This window comes from Oxyura jamaicensis, chromosome Z (assembly GCF_011077185.1).
Source record: "Oxyura jamaicensis isolate SHBP4307 breed ruddy duck chromosome Z, BPBGC_Ojam_1.0, whole genome shotgun sequence".
NCBI classification, from domain to species: Eukaryota; Metazoa; Chordata; class Aves; order Anseriformes; family Anatidae; genus Oxyura; species Oxyura jamaicensis.
Genome location: NC_048926.1, coordinates 25731811 through 25757934, shown reverse-complemented (window position 1 = coordinate 25757934; position 26124 = coordinate 25731811). Strand labels below are relative to the sequence as shown.

The 26124-nt window shown below is 39.1% G+C and overlaps 1 protein-coding gene across 6 annotated transcripts in view; it reads left to right on the top strand.

Annotated features, from left to right (window-relative positions):
* The window catches only part of IQGAP2 (IQ motif containing GTPase activating protein 2), a 127977-nt gene that overhangs the window by 62631 nt on the left and 39222 nt on the right, over positions 1 to 26124 (top strand). Inside the window, exons 3-14 of one of the 6 annotated variants that reach the window (XM_035310048.1) lie at positions 2728 to 2884; positions 4139 to 4216; positions 5968 to 6044; positions 11702 to 11769; positions 12150 to 12263; positions 15884 to 16062; positions 16725 to 16812; positions 17382 to 17545; positions 18106 to 18193; positions 20551 to 20714; positions 21245 to 21405; positions 24279 to 24403. In XM_035310048.1, coding sequence (XP_035165939.1) covers positions 2728 to 2884; positions 4139 to 4216; positions 5968 to 6044; positions 11702 to 11769; positions 12150 to 12263; positions 15884 to 16062; positions 16725 to 16812; positions 17382 to 17545; positions 18106 to 18193; positions 20551 to 20714; positions 21245 to 21405; positions 24279 to 24403 — 1463 coding nt within the window. Of the gene's footprint in view, positions 1 to 2727; positions 2885 to 4138; positions 4217 to 5967; positions 6045 to 11701; positions 11770 to 12149; positions 12264 to 15883; positions 16066 to 16724; positions 16813 to 17381; positions 17546 to 18105; positions 18194 to 20550; positions 20715 to 21244; positions 21406 to 24278; positions 24404 to 26124 lie in introns of all 6 variants that reach the window. The other 5 variants (XM_035310047.1, XM_035310050.1, XM_035310049.1 and 2 more) reach the window with 5 other exon arrangements.

Here is a 26124-nt window from a genome sequence, read left to right as displayed (position 1 = left end):
CATAACAGATAACAGGAGAGTAACAGTTGAGCATCTTTGAGTAGCATAGCTAAGGCTTAACAGGTTGGTTGTATATTTGCAGGACTTTACGGTATTTCTTGTAGTAAGTATGTTCTGCAGCTTCCAAGTATTGATCAAATTTGTCTTACATAGCCATAGCTGTATTCTCTGCTGTGGTGATTGCTTCCCAAAAGCTTTAGGTTAGTTGCCTTATTGATGACCTGTGAGAGCATTTTAACGGAATGAATATCACTTACAGCTAAAGATCTTTAACTGGAAATAAATTCTTCATATGCATCTTTCAGCTCTGCTCTATTTATCTTTCTCTACTTTTCCTTTTTTTTTTTTCCCACTGAGTTACTAATGTTCTCTTTCTGAAAAGACTGCTCAGGTACTTATCTGTAGTTGGTGGATTGGCAGCTGTACTTTTCATTACCTTTTTTCTTTCGGCTGGTTTCTTTGCTTCCTCATACAGTTTCCTGTTCTTCTGTGTTGCATTCACCCACTGAATCACTGAGAGCAGTCTCAGAATCACTGAGAGCAGTCTCACTATCCAGAACAGGGTGGTTCCAGATTAATTTAGGAGCTTGTCACCATGCAGGAAACAAATTCAAATCCATCTTTGTTGAATAATGGAATGTTTTAAAGTGGCAGCTTTCACCTTGGATTAGCACCGTGTTTAGAGTTTGAGGAATAACTCAATTTCATAAGGACTCTTTATAGTCCAGACCAAAACCACCCAAATGCATCCTTTCCTCTAATTCAACAACAGTAGCGGGCTGTGTCTTGACAAGAACATTGCACTTCTTTATACTTCAAAATGTCAACGTGCTGAACTCTACTGTAGGGTTATACAGCTTGTTTTTGTCTCACTGGAGGTGGTTCATTGTGTAACAGGATCAGCTTCAGCTCATGGTGACTTACCTCCCTTTCATTACTCAGCATGCTCTTTCTGCTGCCAGGATCACTCTACCAGAAGACACATTTTAGGAAATAAAACCTGTAGAAAAAAAAGTTAACTGACTCAGACAAAACCCAGATTTGCTACAAACCAGAGTATATATTCTTTGCTTTTTTTTCTTTGCCCTGTTTTGAAGACAAATGTTATGACACTTTGCCTTACTGTGTGTATTTATTTATTCTATAAAATGTCATTAATAAAGATAACTTTTGGAGTTCTCAGCATGGACCCATACCATAGCACATGAGCATGCAAAGCAGAATGGAGCAGAGACCCATCTGACCATCTGACACCGTATTTCTTACCAAAGCAGCTTTTATATTGCAAACTACAGTTCCCCTAGTGACACTTGCTCCATGCAGCTTTCCGTGATATAGTCCAAGATTTATGACTGGTGGTTTCCTGAAGAGCTATTTGGGTAGTCTGTGCTTCACTGAAACAACTTGCATATGTCCTGTAACAAATCCAAAAGTGTAATGGAATAGGTCATTTGTCTTGAGTCTTAACATGAAACAAAATGATGTAGTAGGCTTTTTTTCTTCTCTGTAGTGAGGAAAAACTGGCTCATTTTCAACCTGGATTCCAGCTTTCTGGTTTCTGAACTCACCCCTGTGGAGGTGATGTTAGATTTGTAATGCTGTCTACCAAAGCATACAGCAAGCATGCTTTAGTTACAGTAATTAAGGTGATCTAATGTCTTCAGTTTTGTTCTTTCCCATTTAAAATGATACTAATCTTTTTATCACAAGCAGAGATCACCTAAGCAATAAAATAAAATATATATTTGGAAAGTACAAAACAGATTTATAACTATTGTAATGTTACTTAGCTGCTAGAAATGAGAATAAGGTTACAGGGCCAAAACATTTAGACCACCAAAGTAACGAGCTTCTGGTGCAGTGAACGGGATAGTAATCATTTTCAGGAGTAGTTTGGTAGCAGTGTTTCTTGGCTACTCAGTGTAAACATAGTAGATATATGGTTATATGTCTTTTAATGGCCTTCTGAACTGATTAGGTATTTAGTTTTCTATCTAGTATAACTTCTAAATCTCAAAAGTGGAAACTAGTTTATCACCTTGAAGGATTTAGTTATTGTTGGACAAGAAGCCCTTTCCAATGATGTGCAGTGGGAATGTTTCAGCCAAGTCCTTGCCAGACAGACCTCAAATGTGCAAGGTTCTTTGGGCTGTTTCAACAAAAAAGCTTGTCTCCTATCAGCCATGGCACCGCAGTTCACAGGTGAAGGTGGAGAGCTGCTGCCTGCTGCAGGTGGAAGATGAGTTGCTGTGGGCACTGCTGCTGCAAGTTCAGGTTGCAGTGCACCTCTGCTGTGTGAACTCAATTCATGTCACAAGCTACTGGTCTCAATGCGCCTGGCATTCAGCACAGACTTCTTGAAATACAAATGTCAGTGATACACAGCATCCTATGTTTTCTTCTGGCTTCAAATTGAATCACTGCCTACTTAAAAGCCCAGGGCTTTTCAGAAGATCTGAAACAGCCCTTAGGGGATAAATACTTCAGAGCATGTTGTTTGGTTATTGATGAGTCACTAACACGCAGTGAAGATATGACTCTAGTCATTTTGATCTGCCTTATTAATGAACATGAATATTTTCTCATCAACCTGTGTGTGCCCTTTTCCTTTATAGATTATGAGCATTGTAGGAGTGACTTTAAATGTACAGTGGTTGTGGGGAAAAACGTCAGTTCAAATCTACTAATTTTGCAAGTAGTGATGTTTCTCAAATGATGTATTTGCAGGTGGATGGAGGTCTGCTTGGAAGAAGAGCTGCCCCCTACTACTGAACTGGAAGAAGGCTTAAGGAATGGTGTTTACCTTGCCAAGCTTGCAAAATTCTTTGCCCCTAATGTGGTGTCAGACAAAAAGATATATGATGTGGAGCAGGCACGTTACAAGGTAATAACTCTGTTCTCTGTATAACAAGACAAAAAAAATATCCATCTTCCAGACCTTCAAGATATGCAAGCATGGTAGGTTCACTTTCTGTACTGCTTTAAGTCTGTCAAGATGAGATGGAAGATGCAAAGCACTAGGAAGCCAGTATGATAATTTAGAAATGTTTTTTATTGAGAAAAACTGTGTTAGTGCCACTTAATGCTTATAAAGCCAAACAAATTACACTTCTGGCTCCAGGGAGAACATAAAGGTTATCACTTAAGCAATTATTCCCAAGTAAGAACTGGAGCCAAAAACAATTCAATAATTAAACATGATGACTATTCCTGATTTTTCTTGTCTTGAAAGGACATTCACTTCATTAGATCAGCATGTTTATTTTTTCTGCAAAATTTACAACTGAAGCAAAAAAAAAAAATCAAGCTGACAGTAATTAAGCTTAGATGGCATGTGTGCAAGCTGTTCATTAACTCCAAGATAACCAATAACATAGAAACACACACATATGTATCAGCCCCACTACAGAATGTGTTATATCAGTTCATAGAAGGGGCAGAAAGGTGTAAGTTTGGAGGTGTAATCACTTTTTTATGTGAGAGTTTAGAAATTCAGTTGCTCTGCTCTCATGTGGTTAATAGAACTATGGTTAAGAATCATGGCTACTTTTAAATGCTTCTCTTGAAAATTCCTGAAACTGGAGTTCAGTCCTTTGTGCCTTTACCCTCACTCTTTAAAATATATATATTATAATATATAAATATATATATATATTCCCACTTAGTTCTCATAACTGCTCCTTGGGTAGTCTCTAGAGAGGGGTAGGTGTTCCTGCAGACCTGAACAAAAAGTGAGAGTTCCTTATCTGTTCTCCCTAATAGTAGTGCTGATAGCATCTCTACTTCTTTATACTGGAGGTAGTGGTTCATGGTACCTGACAGACAGCTTTTGCTCCTGAAGACCGCTAAAGGTCTTCATTTAAGCCATTATGGCCATTTAAGCCACCATACACCTAGGTGTATACAAATTTGGTTCACCTTACTTAAAAACATGAGTTGAACATCATGAGCCTGTTAATGCTTTAGGCTGCTTCATTACCAAGATTGCAGCTGTGGTACTTGGGTCTCCAAGTCCAATGAGGAAAGACTCCCGGAACTCATCTTCAGGACATAAAATTGGGAATCGGCAGAACATTCAGCAATCAGAGAACTTGATTTGCATTCTTTCTATCATTTTTTCCTTCTGTGTTTCCAACAGAGATCAGGACTTCATTTTCGGCACACAGATAATACCGTGCAATGGTTAAGAGCAATGGAGTCCATTGGTTTGCCTAAGGTAAGCAGTTAGATTTTAGCAAAGAGGCTGGATCAAGGCACTGACTCAATATTTCCTTTCATCTGCCTGCATATAAACAGTTGTTTACAGTAAGTCTACTGGGAAGGCTGGCTCAGGAAAAAAAAAAAATATGTGAAGAAAAGATAATGCTGAAAACAGTGATGGTGTTATGTGCTATGCCTTTGGTGTATTTGGGCTGAGGCTGCTGTGGATGACAAGTGCTGTGAGTGGAAATACTCAGTATTTTGGGAAGTCAAAGGGGAATGCCAGCAGTGTTTTGGCTGTACCTTATTACTACTAGAGTCTCAGGGAGGGCCTAAATGGAGTATGTTTTAAAGTGGAAAACTTAAATATTTGCTTCCTTTAGGTTGCTACCTCTCATGTCTCTTGCTGACTCTTCCTCCTAACGTCTGTCCTAGTTTCTCTGCCTCTGCCCTGTTTCAAGAATGTCCTTGCACGTTCCAGTATCCCTGCGTGGCTATGCTGCTCCTCTTCCACCAGCTGGTTTCTTGGGTCACCTTTCATACTTACCTTCCTTCTTGCTGGTCTTCGCTTGTCATCTTCCCCCTCTGCTGTTTCTGGGCACCAGTGAGTCTTTTTTTCTGGATGAAAATCCTTAAAGAAAGGGTTGCATGGAAACACCTACTGTGCTTGTTCTCCTGTTTTGATGCCTGTGGGCACCTGGGGTGAATGCCCCCCTTGGCCAGGAGCAGCCCTGGGGTGCCTGGGGGGCAGCTGTCCCATGTGCTGAGGCTGGGCACAGAGGGTATGCTCAGATGGCTGCTGAAGGGCTGTGGGGAACAGTGGCTGGTCCATGTGCAGGTACCCATAGGCAGAAAAGGTTACACATGAAAGCCATCAGACACCCCATGAAGAAATGGAGGGTCCTACCTCTACTAGTTCAGCTATTTTTAGCTCTATTTCAAGGCTTGAGGCCTCTGTTTAGCTAGCTGATTTCCACCCCACTACTCCTCCTCCAAAGGTTTTACTTCTGCTGCACAGGAGGGTTGTAGCCCAAATGTTTCCCATGTTTCCCTCCCAGACCTATTGTGAGCAAGTGATGAAGAGGGCACAGTGCTCCTGACCAGCTCAGTTGTGCTCTGCTGCCTGTGGGACTGCGCAGCTCTGAGTGCCCAGGCTGCAAGCGTGCTGCCAGCTCTCATGGGTAGCCAAAGCTTTTATTTTATTTTCTTGAAGGAGCAGTGTTTAGTGACTGGGACCAAGGCCAGGAACAAATTAGTTGTAGAACCAGAACTAGAACTTACAATGTGACTTTTTGACTAAATTGTTTTTACACTGCTCTATCCGAGTGTATTTCTCTGTTAATGATGCAATCACACGGCTGGGGGTGCTGCTGTTTAAGCTCTTTGCATTTTTAACGCTTACTGGGTGGTGTTGGTTTGCTTTGCAGGTGGTAACTGTATCCTAGGCTTTGGGTGTCTATAGGAAGACAAACCATACTTCCTGAGCTCTTGCCAAAGGATCTTTTCTAACAGTTTTGCTGATATACTGTCTATCTTCCTTATTTTCCATTTTAATAACTGACCTGTATACTCTATTAAACTCTTCCTCCTCATGAAAATTACTGATAAAGCTAAGATAGTACAACACGAGATTTGATTTACAGATGTATAGAAATAACAGTGGAACTTCTATATTTTAAAGATATGGATTTTTAGACAGCCCATTTTGCTATTCTTCTGCTCAGTTATCTATCTTCTCCTTCAACAGCATGTTCTTTTTTTTTCCAGATCTTTTATCCAGAGACTACTGATGTCTACGATAGGAAAAATATACCTAGGATGATATATTGCATTCATGCTTTAAGGTAATTCCTGATGGGAATTAAAACTAAACTGGTGAATTTAAGATTGTAAAATCTTGAATGGCATTAGTGTAATCAGTATGTCACAATCTGTCTGAATATACAAGTTAATTTAAAGCTGGTGATGAAAATGGAACTTCAACAAGGCTGTTGGGTAAATTATATCTGAAATAAAAAAGGACTACCAAAAGTAGTGCAAACATCCTTTTAAATGTGTATTACCTTCATAAATTGTTTTGTCTTAATGTGTGTTTTTATACATGCAAACAAATGAAGAAAACCATAGCAAAATATTAGTGTTACCGTGGGGCAGAGGTGCTGATCAGAGTGAAAATGGTGAACTAACATCCCCCCGACCCACAAGAGGACCAAATAACTGTATTATGAGGTCAATCACATGAAATTTAACAATTCCCAAACTTCAGAAATTCTGAGCAACTCAGTTCTGAATGTAAATTCAAAAGACTTTAGCAACATCTCTGAAGTAGAGCTTAAGGTTTGTTTTTGTCCAGCTGCAAGGATTAGCACTGAAAATACTTGTGATAAATGATTGAGTCCCAAATAGGATTCTAATTAAAGCTTGTAATTTATTAAATGAATAGAGGCAAGCAAACAGCGCTGGGTGCGCCGGGAGTCTCTGCTCCACCAAGACGCACACCTGTTACATCAGGCGGCTGGTTTTTATGCTTCTAGACTAATACATATTCATCACTACTCCTAGAAAAGGCAGGGTTATTATAATTAGTTCCCGGAATCCGAACTGTTTCCCGGACGCATGCATATCAGTCTCTGGTGGTCTCTCTGAGGGTCGCTCATGCTGAAGGCTCATAGTCTTCCTCCCAGGCTTTGTCCTTCAGTCATATTTCAACTCCCCCTTTCTCCTTATTTGGTAAGCTCTTTGCCGGATATCAGAGGCTTGCGCAGTGTCCAATGCAAAAGTCTGCAGTTTCCTAAAAACTCCTTGGTTCTCTTATCTCCAAGACTCAAGTCTCAATGTTCGCCCTTCAAACCCTCTATTTACACAAATTGCTGGACCCTTCCTTTGCATGATACAAGAACTATGTACACTAATCACTCTGTTTTTCTTAAATGGTTTTTCTTAAATGGAAGGTTATATTTCATCGTGTGGCCCTAGCATTGTTCCATACTGACATGAATCAAACTAACGCATTTCACACACTGAACATCTGCCTCACACCACCCCTGTTGTGAGAGGCAGTGGAGTAGGCAGACAGCTCCTCCCTCCTGTGGCTCTCCCACCTCATTTCCTGTACAAGGAGACCTTTTCCTTTCCTTACTTTAACTACATCTCCATAAGCTTAGTATGTAACACAAATCCCAGCTCATGTCTGTGTTCCTAACAGCATTCAAAGGCACATCAGCTGCCCCAGGGGTATAGGTCAGAAACCACTCAATGCATGCTGTAATTGAAAATTTTTTACAGTCTAATCCTCGAAATGATGTGCACACTCCTGCACTCCACCGTGTGCACTTACTGCCAACAAATAAGCCATACCACCAAAGTTCATTATATTTCTTTAAAATACTAGGTGTTCAGACTTGGCAACCCTGGATAAATTTTTTTTTGTCAGATCTTGAGTATTGCCCCTTGATATTACTCTGACTGGTGTGATGTTAACTGTCTGGCATTGGCAGGCGCGTATGCAGGCAGCTCTCCCCTAAAACTTTGCAGTGCCGTCTCTTCTGTCAGCGAGTGTCTTATGTAAGCCTGGAGCGATTTCCTGGAGTGGGCGCGTGGGGCTCGTAATGCTCAGCAGCTGAGGCGGGAGCGGTGGGCTGCGTTCTCCCCGGGTGATGTAAGGGCCAGCTCAGATGTTTCGCAGGAGGTGGGGGAATACTGAGGTTTTCAAATAGCTGTGGGCCTGTGTATGGGGGACTTCATCAGCCATGGATTTCAATGTTATGTGAACAGTTAGACACCTTATAAGATCTGCCTAATCTCTGTAATCACAAGAGTTTTCTTCTTGAGCTGAATTTTGCAATGGGTTGGCCTCTGGTAGGGGTCCTCTGTTCTCCAGCTCAGCTTGTTCCAGGATTTATGCTAGCATCAAAACCAGTCTGCATTGTCTTGGCTCTCACTTTCAGGTTTGTCTTGTTTAAATTATTTTTTCCTTGCTACACATCAACGCAAAGCTGTAACTCCATGCTTCTGAGCTATTATTTAAAATAGACTTCTGTAACATACATCATGCATTATGGCACGCTGAAGGGGAGTAGACTGGCAATGCTTTGCTTATGATGCTTCACCATGGCAGCGTGGGGCCCTGTGACTGGCAGCGTGGGGCCCTGTGACTGCATACACGTGCAGGATGTAAGAGTCAGAGAAGCAATTGTTGAGCTTCATTTACTTACAGAGCAATTCCCAAAATGCATGTTGCAAACATCTTTCAAATCAAACTCTGGTATCAGTATTTAATTGCTCACAGACTACGTTGTGAAAGCAGGCTGGGAAATGGCTGTTTTAAAGGACAGGGCACTCTCTCTCTTGGCCAGCAGTGTTTGCTCTTGGGTTGGTGTCAGGAACACTGTGCTGCAGGAATCCATCTCTGTTCCCCTTCCACTGACCCACTGTTTTCTGTCCCCTGGATCCTTGCCGAGCGCCCTGCCTCATTGGGTTTGTTGGAGCATCCCCTCCAGGGAGCCAGCATAGGGATCACTGACCCTAGAAAATTCCTTGTCCTGCTGTTCTCAGGGTCTGGCACCACAGTACCTAGGAGCAGAAACTGCAAGCAGGATTTTTCCCTTGGCATCTGTTGCATATGATCATGATCGATATATGAAGAATCACCACAGGGTTGAAGTGTTAAACTCTAATATATGTCTTGGAGTGTGTGCTCAAATTTCAAAGGCTTGCAACCTGGGAAAATTGAATGCTTTCTCTGAGAGGTGAGGGGCTGATCTACTTTCCGTTTATTCTTAACTGTTACCAAGTCATTACCCCAGAGCATAAAGATTCTTAAGCCTTCCAATGAACTGCAAGAATTTAACATAGTTAGGATGTTTTATCTTATTCTGATACGTGGAAGTACTGAAGCCAAATTCAGCTGAGATTTTTCATAGGTTAACTTACTGAACCAATGTACGTAACTGGTACTTAAAATTGTCCCCTTCAGAAGAGTGAAGTAAACTTTACTGTAGATAATAGGACCAAACGTTAACCAAGGACTTTTTGTATGAAATGTTATTTGGGTTTTGCTGATCTTTGAACAGATGGAGGGCCTGAAGACAGGAAATTACTCTAAGCAAAACTGTTCAAATATATTTTTAAGATATGGCCTGCTTCAAGCCTGAAATAAAGACCCTTACAGCGTGTGAAAAAAAAAACTTGCAGCCAAACACAGTACTGCTCTGTCCAGGAAGGAGTGATTTAGCAAACAATTTCTGGATTCCTGCTGAGTACAATTACCATCTTATTTTTTTCCTGTTGAAACATAAATACTTAAATCAGACCTGAAAAATAAAATTTCTCATTTCTTGCAGCATTTTTCTTATGAAAGCTGATTTGGATTTGGTCCTGGACTAATGAGGTTAACTGCTTTGTTTAAATTTAAATGCTAATAATGATTCTTGTTCCTAGAAAGTGGTGTTGGAGATTTGATTCTTCTCTCTCCCCCTGCTCCCTTAAATATATAATTTTAAAATAATTGTTACAAACAGATCACTGCTACATCCTGGACAAACTGTACTGCTGAAACCGAACATTTTCAACACATTGTTTTCTTAGGAAGTGGTACAATAACAAGCATATGTTAAAAAATAAAAAATAAAAAGCATATGCTATTTTCAGGTTTGTTTGTTAGGGTATGCTGTACACGAGCTAAGCTTAAAACAAGACCTATGAGCTTCTGGTTGATCACAACTGCAATTCTTCGTGGGTGATGCAAAGGTAACTTCACCTGGAAGTGCCCTTTCACCTTTGTTTCTCCCCTGTGTCCACTGCATCATGTCCATCATTCTCAACCTGCTTTTGATTCTCTCTGGGTTCCCTGAGGCTCAAGCTACGTCTACAAAAGCATTGAGCAAGCTGTTTCGAGTGAAATTATATGTTAGTATAGAGTAGAAATGTCTTCGTGTTGCCTGCAAGCAAATTTGCAGCACCACCTGGTGGTGAGTAAGTTTATCAGAAGGAGCAGTATAGGAAGTAATGGGCATTGCTCAGCATGCTTGGGAAGTGCTAAAAAGTTTTTTTTAAAAAAAAAGGGGGTGGGGGGGAAGGGGGGGAGAAAAGGAAAAAACACCACCACCACGAGTCCCTCCTGTTCATACCATTCATTATTTTCCTCTGAGTGTCCTTAGCTCCATGATGTTGTTAATTTCCATGACTGCTGTTGACACCCAGCACCTCAGCCGGTGCTCCATCCTTGTCTTGAGTTTAGAGTAATATCTCTTTTAAAGTCTGCAAGAAAAGACTGTCAAGCAGGCTAGGATAAAGAAGGGACCTATCTCATTACTTGCATCTGAGATTGTCACAGTTATTCTCAACTTTCATAACAATGATTTGAGGGACTGCAGCAGCCAAAAGTTTGTATACCTGAGATGTGTTGTTGCAACCATCCAGGTTGTGACAGGACAGAAGAGTAGCAGCAGTAGCACAGAAGTTGAAATGATGATTCTTTGTGCTCTGGAATGTAGCAGCTACACATACGTGCTTTCAAATCTCTACTTGCAATTTCCTAGTAGACCAGGAAAAAAAAAAAAAAAAGGTTAAAAATGAAAGCAGAAGGCAAATGTCCTCCTCAACAAAAAAACACCAACCCACAATGCACATTGGCAATGTATGAAGTTGTGGGTGAGGTAATTTAAGTAAGAGGTGCAAAATAATCCTCTTGGAGGAACATGTTATTTAAGTCTTATTTTTAAAATTTACTTGCTGAGAGTTGATACCTTTTCACAGGATTTATTTTGTTCATTGTTTCACTGATTAATAATTAATAAAATCTTTTGTAGATAAATGCCTGTCTAGTGTTTGGAAGATATTGAGCAAAATATGCTTAGCTGTTTTTCAGGTATCACCCAGAGCTCTGGCAATAATGAGTATAGATTTTTTTATTATTATTCTATATTGAAACAAAAATATTAGTGCCTGAAAAGCACTTTTACACAGAGTTTATTTCATTTTCCAAAAGCAAAATTGTTAATGACACAAGTGTGTTTGAGAGGCCCTACATGCAGGTTCCCACACACTTAATAAGGAAGGTGTCAGTGATTTGTGTGCCTTCAGCTACTATCTATAAGGATGTGAGTAAAACAAATCATCGATCCGAAGCTATAAGCTGTACTGAAGTGCATTCACATCTTGATTTTTGCCAATATTAACTTTTGAGTTTCTTTAGAAACCCTTAGTGGAACACAATTGCTTGTTTACACTTCTGTGATCTGAGATACAGAGATAGTGCCTCTTACAGATGCTTCTTTGAAACTTCAGGTCAAAAGAGACCTCTTTCTGTAACACCTAAAATGCAACATTAAAAAAATTGCTAGTTTAAATTTATTCCAAATCTCTCCATGAAAGTCAAAGGTTAAAGGATATGCTTCACAGTGGCAACTATTTTAACAAAAACATTATCTGTTTATACAGAAAGTGAATGAATACATGAACAACACGCAGGACTTCTAATTCTTACATTTTTACTTTGCAGTTTATATCTGTTCAAACTAGGATTAGCACCACAGATTCAGGACCTACTGGGAAAAGTAGACTTCACAGGTAATAAACTGCTTATATAATCATGTACTAGATAACTTCTTCATGCTGTAAATCTGCTAACATTGTACATATTTTCTGTTATGGTCTTTTTCCTCCCCTAAGCTTGTGTTAAGTGCGTTGTAATTAAATGCATGTTAGGTTGCTATTTTTAATCAACATCCATCTTTGAAAGACAGAAGGGAGTGAATTTGCATGGAATATTTGCCATATCTCAGATTCCTTCAAAACAGGGAGGGAAAAACTGCTAAGAATTCCTAGTCACGTGCTTTCAAAAGAAAAAAAAAAAAAAAAGTCATGCACATATTTGTTGTTATGGTGGTTCAAAATAGTTTTTTTTATTGAAACAAATAAGCTTTTTTTTTTTTTTTTGATTTGAACAGAGGAAGAAATCAGCAACATGCGAAAGGAGCTAGAGAAGTATGGCATACAGATGCCATCTTTTAGTAAAATTGGTGGGATTCTGGCCAGTGAATTATCAGTGGACGAAGCTGCATGTAAGTATGGCTCTTGTTTTCTATTAAATACTGAAAGAATGCCAACAAAATACTTTGTGTTTTAATGCATCTATCTTGCTATAAATAATGAGAAAGGCAAGCAAGTTTTCATTTATTATCACATTCCATAATTGTTGCAAGGCCTTTTGCAACTTGTCAGTCTGCATTTTTTGAGCAGAAAAGAACATATATATATATATTCATGTGGCCTCTAGAAGTGTTACCACAAAGATCTCTTCCTAGCTTTTGCATGTGGTTGGTGTTTTGGTAGCTGGTGTTCCTCTAGAATGTAGAAGTGAGCTCTGTGGGTGCTTCCACATTGTAGGGGGTACAATGTGCTAGTGAAGACAACACATTTAGTGAAATCGGGAAGTGTTAACATAGGAAAGGGGCATCAGGTAAAAAACACAACTGCATTATAGTTAAGTTCCAGTAAAACTTTTTAGACCTTGCAAAGCAGCATAATTGAAACAAGCTGCTTCATAAACAAATGTGCTGAAATTTCCAGACCTGAACTTAAAACATGCTTCCTCATGTTGATTCACATTCTGTCATATACTCTGCAGCCTGCTGCAGCTTAATTTTGTGTATGCTTGTGCAAAGCCAGATCTCAAAATACTGCTTTTGGAAGTGGGGACAGTTTGCTTTTTTTAGCAAACTTTCAGAGACTTAGTGACTACCAAACGCTTTTCCAGTGAGCTCCTTCCTTCACTGGAGATGAAAGGGTTGCAGCTTCCTTCTGTGAAAGCTTTTTATAGCATCTATATGTAATTTCCTTTAACTTCCGAAATGTTTTCAGCCCTCCATAGAAAATTCAGGTTTCCTGATCCTGGTTCTGTCTCTCTGGGCAAAGCGCGTGCTATAGATAATGTGCCCTGACCCAGAACAGGAAATATCTGCTGTGGGAACCCTTGTGCACTAGGAAAGATTGACATAGAGATCCTGCCAGAGGAAAGGGGGCTACCATCCTGCTTCTGAAATGGAGTAAGCAAAAAAGAGATATGAAATGAAACGACTGCTAATGACTCCTGATGTGCTGTCAGCAATAGCAGAAATCAGTGTGCAAAGAGTAAAACTTAGTGCCCTCAAAAAAAATTTTACAATAACTTTTTCATACATTCAGACCACTCTTGCCAGTCCAATTGTTTTTTTATTGTTTCCCTTGGTAGTTTCCACGGTTTGCAACATCCACCAACACAAGCTCACAGCTCTCCTAACCTTGACACTGTCTGTTGTCTATGTGTTGCTAGCTCCACTTAGGTCAGCGAGGCCTATTACACAACTTTGGAAGAGATTGCATCTTTCCTATGTTTTTGTTATACGTGGATGCAGGGCTGATATGTCTTAGGAACTGCAATCTTTACTTAGCCCCTTCTGTGGGTGTTAATGTTGAAAGTCAAAAGAACCAATGTGGCTCTTCTCTACTTGCATCTCCTCCATGACAGCTGCTGTGCTGAACTGAACTAGTGAAAATTGTTTCAGAACAACTTTCTAGCAAGAACGTAATGCCAAGCTATGGAAAATCCAACAACAGCTAGACAAGCTTTTGCAGTAACTCTGAGAACGTGTGGCTTCACTTTATTCATTTGCCTGTGTTCAGTTTCCTGTGGTCTGCTCTTCTGTTCCACTTCCCTGAATTTCTTGCACCTTTGTTTTTCTAAAAGCTCAAAAATTTTGTCATCAACAAACATCTTTCATTTTCTTTATATGCTAAAAGAACTAGAAGGCTATAAACCCAGATGTACAGACCCTAAATTAAACTCGATCCCAAAAAAGTGATTTTTTTAGAATAGTAGCAAAACTACTCCAGGCCACGTAGCAGTTTAGTATTGATAGAATAAGGAAAGATGACATTCTTGTTTTTTCCTCCAATACATTTTATTGGTGATGTGAAAGTCACCAGACAAGCTTCTGTGGTGATAGTGAGGAGCTGCTGTTGTCCACCTTTGGGATAGGTTCTTTAAATACCCATCAAAAATTACATTACATATAGTAATGTAATTAAAATCTTTGAGATGAATATGCCCCTAAAGCAATTACTAGTATGTTTTTTAATTGTTATTTTGTGGCATGCTGGTCCAGATAAAATGTAACTCTAGAGAAAACCCTTCCTCTAGCCTTTTCCCAGTTTCTTACTCAAGGAACAAATGTGTGCAGGAAACATCTGGGAGGGATGCATTGGCCATTACTCTATACCTAACTCAGCTTCAAGTGATTTGATTTTTATACAATCCTGTAATTATTCTGGAAAAACAAGACCATTTCCATTCTCGTCTAGAAAAAGAACAAGTCTTTTGAGTCGAACATTTTTTGGTAGTTGAAGTTTTGCTGTTTTCTCAAAAAAAGGTTTAACACCTAAGCTATATTAATGAGCTGCTCAAAGGCTATAGTGAGGCTTATGACACTTTTTCTCCATATCCTGTGCAGTAATGTTCTGAGAACTATGCAGAGCCTTTTGTGTGTTCTAGCTGTTTGAAATTTGCGATACTACTGCTTTCAGGTGACAAAAGTAGGGACCATTTTATATCAGTGACTCTCTTCACTAACTGCTCATGGTGATCCTCTGTTAGGAAAGGAGAAGTTTTGTCTCAGACAATTTTAGGCATGGTATGCAGGATTATCCCTTCCTAGGGACTCTTAACTATGTTTTTTGAGGCACAAATTTCAGAGTTTGAACTTTGTTATAGTTGTGAAAGGTTCTGTATAGGAATATTTATTATAAACAATGCTTTTGCATAGGATCAAAACATCATAGATTCATTTAGGTTGGAAAACACCTTTAAGGTCATCAAGTCTGACCGTCCACCGAACACTGCAAATCCACTATTAAACTATGTCCAAAAGTGTAGCATCCACCTGTCTCTTAAATGTCTCTTAATTAAAGTGACTAAAAATGCTTTCAATTCCTGCATGTAACTGCCTTCTAAATGACATAGGACCTGAATAATAAAACATAACTCACATTTTGTTTTCAGTCAGTAAAACAGTACCACTTATCTGGGAGAAGGGATAACATGTAGCAGACATAACCTGCTACCAAAGCTGCCTCTGAGATAAGTGTTTTTGTTGCTACAGCCTAAGTGAAGCATTAGGAGTGGAATGTTTGAGGGGGGATATGCAAACTGTCTTATGCATATTAAACAGTCATTTCAAATAAATCAGGAGACAGTATAAGTAATAAATGGATATGAGGAATATGTGATGCAGAAGGTTTCCAACCTGGTGTTCTGAAATTCTCCCTGGGGAGGTGGCTGCCAGTCCTGGGATTTAAGCTGAAAGAACAGAGCACTTTTATGTGGCAGCTGACTGGAAGGGTAGGATTTAGGCAAGCTGCAGTTAATCTTGTGCTTGTACATAATTTATTTTTTTTTTCCTTGAGTTCTTCTATTGCTACTTCTAAACTTAATAGGGTTATTTTTTTATCTTGCTACAAAAACTGAGATTTCCTGTTAACTGGTAGTTTGCCATGATTTAATGAAGGAAGTGGAATTTCTGCTGTCTGTAGCATGTTATCTGCTTTTTACTATTTAATAAAGAAGCCTGAGGTAAAGGAAATAAAAGCACTTAATTTGAATATTTAAATTTCTTCCTGAAACCTTGGATTGTACTTTTAATTTTAGTGCATGCTGCAGTAATAGCAATTAACGAAGCTATTGAGAAGGGAATAGCTGAGCAAACCATTGCAACTCTGAGGAACCCAAATGCAATGTTGCTAAATGTGGATGAGGAACTTGCTCAGGACTATCAAAATGAACTCTTTGAAGCTAAAAGGAGAAAACAATCAAGTGCAAGACTTAAGGTAGTGGCATTTTATTACTTCTCACAGTATATATGTTCCTACATGTTGCTCTTCATGCTGTCATATTATTTCAAAATTACATTAACTTTAAATATCAGTGCAATTAGGAAAAAAAAAACAAACAGCTAAATAAGTAATGGAAATCTAACAAACTGATGGACAATTCTGGAATATGGTTTGTATGAGTTTGATGTAGTTCAACCTTGATCAAGAAATATAAAGGAGTCACTTAAAGTCTAAAAATAAATAAAACAGTAAAACAGACAATTTTCCGTCTATCACTTTTAACAATTTCTCTGTTAAAAAAAAAAAAAAAAAAAAAAATGTTCCAAAGGCAATAATACCTTTTTGGGGCATAAATTATGATTTCTTCCCCAGGTCTTCAGTGTGAAATTACTTGATTTGCTCTTACACGAGAGACAATGTTTTTGATGATGAAAAATACTACTATGTATTTACACTTGTGCTATACAGAAAACAGAAAATGCTTTAAATATTGCTCAATTAGTTACCACAATGGGCAGGTACTTTTGGTTCATGTGGTCAGCAAATTCCTTTGAGTGCATCCAGCAAATACTTAGCTGATGTAGTTTTAATGACTCCCACTAATAGCTTTTCTCCCTGAAAAATTTTTGTTGACTAACTACATTTTGTTTTGTTAGAATGGCACAATCTCTGAAGAGGAGAGAGATGTCTATGAAGAACTGCTGACACAAGCTGAGATTCAAGGCAATATCAATAAGATCAACAGTAAGCCATTCAGGATCCTTACAGAAGTGTGCATGTAACACGAGGTCTTCCAGATTGCAGCTGAACATGGCTTAAATCCACAGGAACAAACAAAATATTTCTGTGGAAACTCATAAAACATACAGAAGTAGCTATGTCTGTCTACAACAGGTTTTTCTTGCTTTTCCTACTCTACTAATCTTCTGGGGGCTAATGTCTGTTTATTTGTGGGTTTTGCTGTAAAGATTCCTCAGTTCAGAATCCAGTCCTTTTTGCCTGCTTTTTTCCTCATGTTTGAGTTCCTTCTGTTTGCAGAATACTGTAAATTTTGACCCCCTCTTCTATATACACCTGAAATTTGTTCATAAGTTTCCACCCATTACTTATCTGTAGATAAACTGCTCTCTTATGGGCTCATATAGAATCAAACTCTGCTTACAGGACAGATCTTGAAATAATCTTTTGTTGGATAATGACTGACACTCTATTTGGCTTTCACAAAAAGTGAGATGCTGACAGACTTGATTTTCATTTTTTTTTTTTTTTTTCAAAAACATATGTGCTGTTTATAAGCATTGTTTTCATTTCAGTTCACATAGCTTTAGTCCAAGTGAATGAGGCTATTGACTGGCCAGATGAAGTGGCACTGATGGCAGGTTTGAACCGTCCTGCTCTGAGCCTACTTGAAGTTCTGCCACAAAATTCCTCATGGTACCTTTTGCAATTGTGTGATTCTAAAACACAGAAAATGCAGGTAATTGAATGAAATGGGTACTATGCATCAGTCTGATTTTTTATTTTTTTAATCGACTTAATCCAGGGAGAAATTACCCTACTCTACCTTCAGTATCACTTAAGAAATAGTTTTATCAAGGTTTTAGAATAACTAATGTACTAATCAATACCAAAGTAGTTGCATTTGCTCTGAAGAGCATGACTCACTTGTAAGTAATTACTAAGATATCAGAATAAAATTTGAGATACGTCATGCAACCCCTAATAATGCTTGCTTTGAAAATGAGTGCAACTCATTTGCAACTTGAGTGCAACAAAGATAATATTAAACCATTAATGACTATGAAAGAATTTTGGTGGAATTGAGTTTCAGGGAGGAAATCCCACATTCTGAGTAAGATAAAAATCTCATGGAAAGATTAATGCTGTGTTTACTGTGACATTGTATTTGATGCCCAGGCAATACTGCAATCAAATTCTAGTGTCCCATCAAGGGTTTTTATCCCTTATCTTGCATCAAACTTGCAAGCATAATCAAATCTTTTTTTTTTTTTTTTTTTTTTTTTTTTCTGATGATAGATAGCAGGGGGTCCAATTATGTTCGACAAAAGTGAAATACAGAAAGAAGTTAGTATTGCCAATGCGGATGCTGAGGCTCACAAGCTTAGTGAGTAACAGTTTTAATACTCATTTTTTAAGCATCACTGTTTAATTATGTTAAGATGATTAATCGAATCCCCAATTCCTTGCATACAGACTAGGTTTCTCACACTGAAACCATGTGCATTGCATTTTATTTTGTAACTCTCCATCTCAGTGTCACAATTGCCAAGTCACCAATCTGTGTTACAGTGGAAGTATTCTTTTTTACCTGAGGTAGCTAGCACCTATGAATGACTTAAGCTACTGGTAAATGCATTGTCACAAACTGGACAGAGTGTGTAGCTTGATGACTTGCACAGTAGGAGAGATGAACATCATTGTAGCATTAAATTAGAACAATCAAATGGAAGAATATTTTGCAATCACATTCCAGAGGAAAATTATTCTTATTTTTAGATGCACATATCTAAATTTAATGTGTAGTTTCAAAAAATATAGTTAAGGGGGATCTAAATTTGCAGTGCATGCATTGCTTCTTTTGACTGGAAACTTCTTTGCTAAGAGATTCAGCTTTGTTAAGCTGCTGTCATTTCATGTTATATCTGAGCATGGCTTAGTGGCTGTTTTTTCTGTTTCCAATGCTTTGAATCCAGGCTGACTGCTTTTGTAATGCGACTTAAAGTTGGTACAGTGAGGTCAACCTAAGCCAGAAGCGAAGTTACTAGCTCAAATGTTATCCTATTTTAGATTGGTTAGGCATGGTGAGCAGTACTTTGCTCTAAAAGGGGTGCTCCTTGGTAAACAAAATAATGAAAATTGTGATGTATGAAAAGCAGTAATGGTGCTTTGGAGAGCAACTTATTTCTTATGTCTGGTTTAAAGAGGAAAAATAACATTTTTGTTATTGGAATGTGAACTTGTTAGTGTGTGTTTTGTAAATTGCATGCTGAGTTCCTAAATTACAAATCAATTGTTTAGTTGCTGACTACGGAGCTAGTTTAGTTTGTTTGTGGACTCTCGGTCTTTTCTTTGCTCTTTTCTCTAAAAAGCATGCATGCGGTAGCTTTGAGAGCGTTTGCTGTTTCTAACCACAGGAGTAGCCAAAAGGGAGCCTTCAAGAACTACATGGCCCCATGTGACCATGCTTCAGAGCAATTGAAATGAGAAGCAAAGAGATTGTTTAGGTGGGCCTGATTACTTTAAAAGGTTTTTGAAGTCTTAATCTTTTATAGTAAGACGCAAGTGGTGTTGCATACATGAAATGAGAATGGTGTCAGCTGTACAAGTAGTCCTGTACAGACTTGATCAGTTGGTGGTGACTAAAAGCATTCCCTGGAAAAGAGGAAAGTCATAAGATAAGGTGGAAGAAAGAGGGGTTATTTTGCTGATGGAAACAATATTTACATAATTGTCATTCTTTACTCTGCCATACACACTCTAACCTTTAAGGTTGCTTCCTGTTTATGCAAGACTGAGGCTGTACCTTGTGCAACATATTCCTGGGTGCGTCCCAGCCTCCGTTTCTTCAGAATTGGCTCCTCCAGGAGTGCAATTATGGTCACTGACTAAGAGAGGAAGTGTTGCCAGGTTGCTGTGGCTCAGGTGGGAGTGTCTTTCGGAGTTTTTCTGCTGGCTTCAAATCTCTGAAGTGTGTCCAGCAAAACAGAAATCAGATGCTGTTCTGGTACTGAGAAGGGTTGTATTAGTACTTCTCTATGGTGGTCTATTTGACATTAAATTTGAGCTATGTAGGAGAGGACAATTTCTAGATAGCAGTACTTATGAGGACTGATCTTCCAGAGTTAAACAGACAACTGATAGCACACAAACTTTTAGAAGCTGTACCATATGTGTTCCCCTCCCTCCCCCCCTCACTTTAGCCACTGAAAATTCCACTTCTAAACTTACTCATCAATTTCTACCAGACATCCTAAAAGAGACAATAAAAAATGTCATTGGTATGGCAGGACAGGTTTGCTTTAGCTGGCTGAGTTAGGTCCTGCTGAAAGGAGGAGGTGAAGGAAGAAATGCAACAGAAGAAAATGAGCGTTTGGGTTGAGGTGGGACTGGAGTGATTGAGCTGACATAGTGAGAGGAACATGCTGCAAGCAAACACAAGGAGACATTAGGTCCTTCTCCATGTGCTAGAATGAGTCAGATCCTCAGTTTGGAATAGAGGTACAATAGCTGATCCCTGATATCTACAAGTCCAGAAACTATTTATAGTCCTCTGGTCAATTATTTGCTGCAATTTTTTGAATAGACATGTTTTGCAACATTCAGCAGTTTGTCTTACAAAAACCTGACTTTTTCCTCCAATGACAGCAAATAATACTCTCTGGATAACCTGTCATCTACATGGCACGGAAAACAAATGGCTTGTGAAAATTAATAGGCTTTTCTTTCCCTGCTGTTCTCTAGAACTTATAGCAGTTGACAATATCAATACTGCAATTCGTAACTGTGATCCTAGTAAAACACTGGTTGCACTGATGAAACCGGAGGCGCAGCTGCCTGTTGTTCACTCATTTGCTGCTGTTGTCTATCAGACTGAGCTGTTCAACCTCCAACAACAGAACGCTGTGGTAAGAGTGCTTACAACCTGCTCTCTGATGTTATGTAGCTGAGCCGTGAAACAGCACAAACATAGCATGTTGTCTTGTAAAATCCGACTTAATTCTCTCACCATGGTGTTATGTATTGCATGATTGTTTTCAATCAAAGTGGCAATATTGAATTCCAGAAGTCATTTCTTGACACACTTTGCTCTGGCTGAGCTCTTGTGTTGCAACAAATTGACTGACTTTTTAATTGTTGCATGCTCTTACTGAGGACTAACCCTTCATATATTGCTTAGGAAAAATAATTCCCTGCTATGAGGGTATGATCAGAAGAGATGGGACAGTGGCAAAAGGCCAAAAGGATTTGTTGCAAACAGAGTAAGCTCTACTACCAGTTCTGTGTTAATGCGACATATCTGTGACCAGGAAATTTGTCTTAGCACGTCAGGCTTTCTAAATCAGTTCCATCTCCTTGATGGTATCTGGACTGTGTAACTTAAATTCGTTACACTGCTTATTTAGCTTCCTGACTCAGGTACGTTATTGTCCTACAGAATTACCTGGCACATGATGAACTGTCTATTGCAGTAGAAATGTTGTCAGCAGTTGTGTTGCTAAACCAGGCCTTGGAAAATAAGGACATCCTAATGATAAAGAATCACCTCAGAAACCCATGCATTGGCTTCAATAATCTGGAAGAGGAAAACTTGCAACGGTAAAAGTTCATTTTTTGTTGTCTAGATGAGAGTTGGCAACTTCTGCAGAAGGATAAGTAGACATATCACTGGGGGGGGGGGGGGGGGCCGTCCGGTGCTGTGGTTATGAAGATGAAAGGGCTGTAAAATAACTGTTATATCTTATTAGGGGAAAACATAAATACCAAACTAATTGTGTATCTGTAAGTATAAGCAGTCTCACAATTTGAGAGCAAAAGGATATGCAAGGTGGAGGGGAGACGTTGTCAGAAATCAGATGTTAAGATCAGACAAAAAACTGAGGACACTAAAACATAATCCAATAGTAGCTGGAGACTGTCAATCAGTAACCTCTTTGCAATACTGACAGAGGATCTTTGGAATGAGATAACGTGTTGAGTGTCTTATGGTCAAGTAGGCCCCTTAGACACTCCTTAACCCCCCTTTTTCGGCCCAAGATTTGCAAAGGTCTGAAATGTAGCAAAGTCCTGCTTGCTAAAAAGCTGATTACAATGCTGTGGCACGCGTGCATGTTCAAAGTTAAGTTACAGCTTTCACTGAGCTGCTAGCTGCTTGCACTGCCACATGTCTGACTTGTCACAGCCATGAGCTGCTGCTGTGCTCTTCAGCTTATCTGCAAAAATAAAAAATGAAAAATCATGCAAATCTACAACTTGTGTGAGACCTGAGGCCCCAGCCTGTTGGGAAGAGGGCAGGTTCTCACCACCTGGTCATGGGTGGTGGAAATCTGAGTGCTGCTGAAAGGTATCAGTAGACAAAAAGGACAGCAGTGACATGGTCACTGAAGGTCTTCACAAGGCTGTGAGACGACGTGAATCTGAGCCCTTACTAGGTTCCCTGAAGCTGGAGGGTTAAGCATTCAAAATAGGAAAAAGAAAATAAAAGAAATGAGTAATTTCTGTGTGTGAGTTGAGAGAGGCTTCCTCTCTCTCAAGAGGCAGGAAGAATCTGTTCCAACCTGAAAGGGGTGCAGAGTGCTGTGGGGTCAAACAAAATCAGTGTGCCACTTGGCCTTGTTGATGTCATGGTGCTTGGGGAAATGAGAAGCAATGTTAATCATAAATATACACAGATGACCCCAAAGTATCCAAATACAGTGTTTGACTGATGACATTGTGGCCTGATAAGACTGGTGACCAATACAAACAAAGCAGAAGGATTAGTTGGAGTAGGGAATAAAGTAAAACTTTATTATGCTACTATGCAAATCTGGGCTGCCAACCACAGGTTGAGTGTAGCAGGAGGCTTCGATTACACAATACCCAAAGGGGTACAGTAGAAATAGAGAAAGTTCTGTGAGGGAAATGATATCCAAAGGCTTTCTACTGGAAGGCGTGTACTGGTTAGGGATGCCTTTTCTAGAAGACAGAAATTCACTGGAAATACAACAAAGTTCTGCAACATTGTACATGTTGTGTGGAATGTTATTAATAAGAGTTGCTATCTTCCCATAACTTCAATTATTTCCTTAGGAAAATTGGAGTGAGAAAAGATTGGGTACTATGAAATATAAAGTTTAAAATTTACACTAAGAACTACCATCTTACAAAAGATTTAAATAACGGGACTCATTACTAAGTAGTGCATAAGATATGAAAATGAGCTGATAAATCAATGGATCACAGAATCGTTTGAAACCATTAAACATTGCTATGCAACCTGCAGCTTGGGGAAGCCTGTAATATAGTCTGATGAATGTAAGGAGGACAAATCAGAACAGGAAATAATTCTCTACTGTACTGGTTTGGCAGCAATTAATTTCAAGCCACAGCTGGAAATAGAAGATGGGTATTTGGTCTGACTTACTGGGTCATTTGAATATTTGATTCCACAATTTCAAAATTACTTAACAATCTTGTACAGGTGTTTACACTGCTGTGAAGGTTTCCAGGTCAACTAGGTCTGTTATCATTCTAAAAACAACAGGCACAGGCTACAGAGCTTGTGCTTGGAGGACCGTGATGTGTGGGGCTCATGTCCTTTCTCTTCCTGTGGCCCACCGTCCTCTATGTGCAGGATGCATCGTTATCTTCTAAGCATGAGGGGCTGCTACCTGATGCTAGGACTGACTTTTTGGTCTTTGATGCACTAAAGAATATGTCCAGCTCTGTTGCCACTTTCCCCAGCACTGTGCTGGGGAGTGGGGATGTGCAATGCCTGTGGTATAGCTGCTGTTGATATTTCTTAGGAGTAAAATTTGGGATGAAGAACACTTCATCTGAAGTGTAGTGGCTTCCTACCAGACAGGAAATAAAATAGTTCAGGACAGACAGTAAAATAACAAGACATAGTGGTTTTCTCCTCTTTTCTGTCAGTGAAGAGTTGGGAAAAAACTAGAATCATGGGGAAATCACCTGTGAGCAGAAGAATCTGAAATATCTTTTTAAAGATCTGTAATGCTCTCCTTTGTAGGAGAACCTGTCTTGGCTACCAGATTACATGGTATATTCTTTTCTTCTGAGTTTACTGGGAAAGTTTAAATTTTCCAGGAGGTAAGGAGTCAAGTACTGTTGATAAAGACATAGAATCATAGTGCATTACAGCAGTGTCGGAAAGTACTGGCATCTCCCTCCTCAGGTAGTATTTGGGAAACAGACAGCAGCTTCCTGAAATCATCATCACCATTCCACTCTGCCAAGAAAAATATTTTAGATTAGCATATAGGGCCAGCATTTCACCTCTTGTAATGCATGTGTAGGACAAAAGGCGGCTTGCATGTATATATAATTTCTGGCAAGAGATGAGTTTGTCTGAAATTCATTAATTGGAAAAAATGATAGTCATTAAATGATGGATGATGCATCTGACTAATTTTTAATGGCAGTTTACTTTGTATATGAAATACACTTATGTATTTTATATCTTCTTATAGTTATGCTGATACACTATTGTCTATTAAGTCAGAGGCTTCATCTCAAGGCCAAGATTATTTAAGCTGGAATGATATCCAGAACTGCATTGACATGGTTAATATGCAAATTCAAGAAGAAAATGAAAGTAAGTAATTCTTCCTCTACGTCACTGGCAGAGATGGTAGTCTGTTCCTTGGGACACAAAAATTCAGTGCTGAATGGCCTTGTACAGACCGATGAAGACAGAAGACTTAAATAATTTTGAATGCCTGTTGGTCTTTAAATCTGTTTGAAGTATTCCTGGTTATACTATGGCTGGCTGAAAGACATTCTAGGGTGCCTGCCTTTGGCAGCATTACAAATGCCATGGTTCAGAATACTTGGTAATTCAGTATTTACACTGGATGGTGTCACTTATAAGATTTTGCAGAAATTGTAAACCATTGTGTTATTGAAGAATAGGGTCAGAAATGGAAAGCAACATCCCGTGTAGAACTATTATTGTTAAATGATTTCTAAGCCCTTGTTTTTCACCAGAGAATTGTTAGGAATTAATGCAGTACAACTATCTGTCATGATCTCAATTCAAATAATTAGATTTCTTATCTAAAAGAATGGTTTCTTGTGCTCACTCTTTCGAATATAAATGGGCTTGGAGATTATTTCTTTCAGTTGAATGTGACTGTATGGCCCTATAAAGGTGGTGTTAAACGTGATACCCGGTCATTTGGTCTTCAAAACTGCTAAAGGACTGAGACTCTCCGCTGGATATAGAAGCATGATATTTCTAGTAAAATTTGAGGCTGTTAAGTGCACTTGCATAGTACATTGTGCGCTCTTGTAGTATGGGCCTAGCAGGGTGGGATGTGAGCAGTTGCAGGTTATCCTGCATTAACAGTCAGTCTTTACTGGTGAGATAGATTAGCTGCACTTGGTTTCAGTGACACTGGCCTCTGCCTAGAAATGGTTACTGGGGCAGAGAGGGCAGGAAGAAGGCTGCCATCACTTTCCATAAGTAAAACTGCATGCCTGACAGTTCCCACTTTGGTGACACTCCTGAAAAATTGTCTATTCTGGAAATGTTAGGTGTCATGAGGGAATGGATCCACGATCTACCATCTGTGGTGGGCATGGGAGAGATGTGATGGGAGATAATCAGCCACTAGCGAGGATGTCATATCTCACAGGTGATGGGAAACCCTCAACCAGTGCCTTTCTGGAGTAGCATGGCTTTAAGGAGACAGTACCCCCACACAGTGTATTTCAAGGCTGTTTGGGAGTAGGAATAAATTGTGACTTTAAATGTTGTAACCAGTCTTGACAACTGAAGGAAATAAATCACAGGTTTTATTAAATAATTCACATGATGTGGCTGAAGTTCTGGGTCTATGGGGAAAAAAATATTTATCTTGAGATCAGTGTTATCTGTTTGGCTAATTAAGGTGAAATTTAAATGAGGTTATGGTCCAGCATAATGTTGTAGTTTGGAGGTCAGTATGTATGTATTTGTTGAAGCTGGGGTTCCAACTAATCTGGTCCAAAATCACATGATTTTTGAGTGTCTTTCAGCATTGTCAGCAAATATATTGGTGCACACATATAGATGTGGTGTCCAGCATTTCTTTAAGCTTCGTGTAGGTCTTCCTTCCCTGCACATACAGGAAGTCAATTTTCCCTTTTTTTGGTAAGGATTGATTTGCCTTTAATGGAAAGGTAGATTCAGAGAAATGACTGTGGCAGAAAGGAAACCTGTACAACTTAATAGCCTCACTTGAATATCTGAGCAAAAAAATAATAATTTTAAATCACTTGCTGTTGCTGCCTCTGCTTCTTGTTACTTGATTTTTCTTTGCTTTGTGTTACTGC